At 47.1% G+C, this 4,568-nt stretch overlaps 1 protein-coding gene across 1 annotated transcript in view; it reads left to right on the top strand.

Moving 5' to 3' along the window:
* The first annotated feature begins 1,258 nt into the window (after positions 1 to 1,258).
* LOC125040081 (calcium-activated chloride channel regulator 3A-1-like) overlaps positions 1,259 to 4,568 on the top strand; it is a 121,714-nt gene continuing 118,404 nt past the window's right edge. The window contains exon 1 of the mRNA XM_047634537.1: positions 1,259 to 2,042. Coding sequence (XP_047490493.1) covers positions 1,842 to 2,042 — 201 coding nt within the window. The 5' untranslated portion in view covers positions 1,259 to 1,841. The remainder of the gene's footprint in view (positions 2,043 to 4,568) is intronic.

Genomic DNA, 4,568 nt, shown 5'->3' with positions numbered 1-4,568 from the left:
TTTAGTTATCTACTTACCCGCTAGATATACGTGTCTAGACTGATAGACATGTATTTATTTCTGTGTATATGCATGTCCGTATAAGGTTTCGCACTAGTTTAACAAACCCACCGAAATAAACACACACACACACACATACAGATATACACACACTGCTCTGTGTGTGTGTGCTTGTGTGTGTGTGTGTGTGTGTGTGTGTGTGTGTGTGTGTATTTATATGTGTGTGCACATATAAATAGATAGATAGACACGACATTAATAGGTATGAATATCAGTAGTCGAGATGGCTATATCGATTAATAGATAGACATAAAACAACAAAAAGTAACCTAGTGAAAGGGCTATGGATATAGGAATCAAGCCAGTGATGATTCGCAAGATTCGCACTGAACATCGGCAGGTGATAGAGCTCCCCAAAAAACCTGTTTAGTTATTTTATGCATGGAACGGAACCTCATCCTTTTCTGGAATGTTATATTCCTTCCAAATTTGTAAAAACATTTTTTAGAACCTCGAGATGGAACAAAAAATTACAATAATAAAATCCAGTTTTTTTAGACACATAACATTGGTTTGGGCAAGGGTGAACGCAAAATCTTCGCCCTTATGACGGGGGACAGACGGTCAAAAATGGCCTGATGAGGCGCACTCCTGGGAGTCTGTCTGGCCGCCTCCATACTAGAGCTTGTACTTAATCACTGACTTAAGTAAGAAAGCTTTTCCATATATCTTAAGATGGAGGGGCGAGGAGGGAGCAGACTGAGATCCTCGCAGCTTGGAAGACAATTCAGCCCCCCCCCCCCCCCCACCCTCGCTCAAGTCTCGATATTGGGAATTTCACTTCTATCAGCCTAATTTGGTCGTCGCCATCGTTCGCTAAACAAATTTTGTCTCGCGCGTTCTCCGATCGCGTTGGTGGCCACGCCATGTGTGTCTCGCTCCGTTTACAGCAATTCAGGTGCGAGCTATCTCGGCATTGCATCGACTGCTATTGCTTCTGCCATTGCAAAATGAAACTGGTTCAAAATTAGAAAGGATAAGAGTCATATTGGTTTAATAAAGTCTATTAAATATATTCTTGCTATTCTAGTAATACAACTGGCCGCATTTCCCTTTTCTAACTACCAGAAAAAAAATCCTCGTCCATAGAACAGTTGCAAGAAATTTAACCCTTTCTCGTACGCCTGGCAGCGGCGGTGCGAGGGCCTCCCAGCCTCCGTTTTCTTCGCCGTGATTGGATGTTCCGCTCGGCATCACATCTAATCTCAGTGTACCGCGAGACTTCGGAGGGAGACTGTGACGCTCCTTGTCTCTCGCTTCAGTTTGACTCGAAGAGTGTTTCAGAACGACCCGAGAAGACAGACGACTGAGTAGATGTTGTTATTATTCTGAAATCAATCAACGGTCGTTCATTAGATACTGTGTGGCGATGATAACGAGTGTCATGAAAACTACTGGATTGTACACGGAAATATTTTGATTCATAATCGATATTCGCAAGGCTTGAGAACGCTCTTTCAGGGGCAAAGAAATAAAAGTGGTAACAGTTATTCTTGATTAGATATAACGAGTCTGGTCGTTGCGAACCGCAGTGAAATCGAGTGAGTCGCCGCGCGCACCGAGGAGCGACTTCACACATGGACGCACCTAACGGGCCCTCCCCCCTCCGCCCTCCCCCTGGCACGGCCTGAGCACACACGAAGGCCGAAGGAGCAGCCCGAGGACGAGCCTCGAGAGGCGAAGAGAGGAGGCGGCTCCTCGCGAGACGTTGACCCGAGCCCCGCGCCAGTGATGGTCCAGTGACGTCACTCTCCAAGGCGCCGAGGGACAAGAACCGCGAAATGGCTGAGTCCAGGGCCCCGAGCTGGCCCTCGAGGAGTACGTCTCGAGTGGCGCTCGTCGCGTCGCTCCTTGCGACCCTGACCGCCTGCTGCTCCGCCTCCAAGGTCGTCCTACGCAACAACGGCTACGAGGGCGTGGTGGTGGCACTCGAGGACGACCTCCCGTCATCGCTCTGCCAGGACATCGCGCTGGGACTCGAGGTGAGTGTCAGGGACGTGCACTTAGGGCTTGGGGTCGGGGTCAAGGGTCAGCCTTACCACAGTGCCAAGAACAGAGAGCGGTTCAGCAACGCGAGAAAGATTTAGTTAAAGGGACGTTTGATTAAGGATTTTTTTATCTATAATAAAAGGGTAAAGTTCGCTCCTCGTGAAACACTTATGAGAGGAAGCTTTTGTTTAGTGTGAATGAACCTTTTACTAGATTCGGGAGTTTTTGTTATGTGCTTTGAGGCTCAGGGATTCTGGACCCGGGAGGAGGCGGGGCCCTGTTTCGCCACGAGACTTTCAGTTAGCTAGAAAACCTCATCTCTACGAGATATAGTTTCACTGAATAGATTATCTATATAAGATTATGAGCCTAAGTTTTAGTCGATGGTCCGTTTTTTGGCGAAACTGCAAGTCATATTTGCATATTAGTTACTTTAAGAGCATTTAATCTTGCAAGCGAAAAGGGCAGCGGCCCCGATTCCATAAAGACAGTGAGTTCAATTCCAGAGAGATAGTGAGCTTTATCTCAGAGGAATATCGAGCAAGGTCACAGCGACACCGCGAGCTCTATTTGATGAAGAGAATGTCAACGGCAACGAAGGGGCGAGGAGAGACGGCCTCCGCTCGCGAAGGTGGCGAGAGGGCTTATCAAAAACGCCCCTCCTCCTATTTCTTCTTTCTCCTCCGCTTCTTATCTTCCTCCTTCTACGCCTTCTACTTCTCCATCTCCCCCCCTCCTCCTCTTGCTCCCCCTCCTCTTTCTTCCTCCAGGGGCAGAGTTGTGGCCCCGTCCCCTCTCCACCTCCCCCCTTCCTTTAATAGGGGGAGGGGTGAGAGGGTTCTTTCCTGCAAGGCAAACAGGGCTCTTTTAGACAAGGGAAACAGGGCCGTTACCAGCAAGGGAAATAGGGCTCTTTCAGACAAGGGAAACAGAGCTGTTACCAACAAGGGAAATAGGGCTCTTTCAGACAAGGGAAACAGAGCCGTTACCAACAAGGGAAATAGGGCTCTTTCAGACAAGGGAAATAGGGCCGTTACCAACAATGGAAACAGGGTTCTTTCAGAGAAGGGAAACAGGGCTCTTTTCGGCAAGGGCAGCAGGGCATTTGCAGCGAGGGCAACAGAGCGGGCGGCCAAGTGGCCACCGGGCGGGCGTCGCCGCGCGGCCAAACCGGCGCTAACGAAGCCGTCATTATTCCATCAGCTCCTCCCCCCCCCCCTCTTCCCTCCCCCCTCTTCCCGCCTCTTTCTTCCTCGCCTCCTCTTTCTTGTCCTGTCCCCCCTCCTCCCCCATTCCATTTGTCTCTTTCTTTTATTACTTCATCTCCGTCTTTCTTACGCCTGTTTTCTCTTTCTTCGGCTTTTCTGCTCCTCCATCTCCTTCTCTCAAGCGTCTATTGTTTATTCTTCTTCGGGTGGTTCTCTTGTGGTTTGTTCTTCCTCTCTCTATCTCACTCACTCACTCACTCACTCACTCACTCACTCTTTCTCTCTTTTTTTCTCTCTCTTTCTCTCTCTCTCTCTCTCTCTCTCTCTCTCTCTCTCTCTCTCTCTCTCTCTCTCTCTCTCTCTCTCTCTCTCTCTCTCTCTTTCTCTCTATCTATATATCTATATATCTATCTATCTATCTATCTATCTCTCTATCTCTCTCTCTTTCTCTTTCTCTTTATGTCCCTGTCATTATCATCTCTTTATCATTGGTACTGTTAGTATAATTCTCTTATTTCGCTGTAAATATTATTTTTTTCGCTTTCAGGCAGACTCCTAAGCATTCCTTCTCTTCCCTTTCTCCCCCTCTCTTCTCCCTCTGCCCCTGTTCCCTCTTTCACTAGAACGAAATTAATAAATCAGATTCCAGTCTCTACATATTTCATTCACACTCGAATTCCACCGCCCGTGAGAGAGCGTTCGTTACTCAATGAAATATCATCCTCACCGTTAGCATAACCCGTCAACGGTGCGACTAACGGACGACCTTAAGGCAATAAAGGAATGAGTCAAGTTTCTATCATTTCTTTTATTATCGCTATTAGCTTTTCGAATTACGTTTGGCCTTTAATTGGCTGATGACGCGAGCGGGTCCGGTGTGGGAGCGCGACCCCGGTTGGCCCTGCGGTGGCTGTCACGGTCGACTGCTACTACTGTGACTACTACTATGACTATGACTACTATGACTACTGCCACTACTACTACTGTGACTACTGCTACTATTAGGGTTACTACTACTACTATTACTACTATTACTGCTACTACTACTACTATTACTATTACTATTACTATTACTATTACTACTACTACTACTACTGCTATTACTACTAGGATTATGGCTATCTTTACTTTACTCGTACTATAACTACATTTATATACATCTACTGCTGCTAGCAGTGTAATGCTTCTAATACCAACGTTGATTTGGCCATTAACATTGCTTCCTATTCATTATGCCTTATTCTTCTCTTATCCCATATTGTCTTTACTCTCTACTTCATAAACCTCACACTTCCACTGACCCCGCGGTCT

The sequence above is a fragment of the Penaeus chinensis genome, chromosome 28, assembly GCF_019202785.1.
Source record: "Penaeus chinensis breed Huanghai No. 1 chromosome 28, ASM1920278v2, whole genome shotgun sequence".
NCBI classification, from domain to species: Eukaryota; Metazoa; Arthropoda; class Malacostraca; order Decapoda; family Penaeidae; genus Penaeus; species Penaeus chinensis.
The sequence above is the reverse complement of the archived record's forward strand: the minus strand, read 5'-3'. Positions and strand labels throughout refer to the sequence as shown.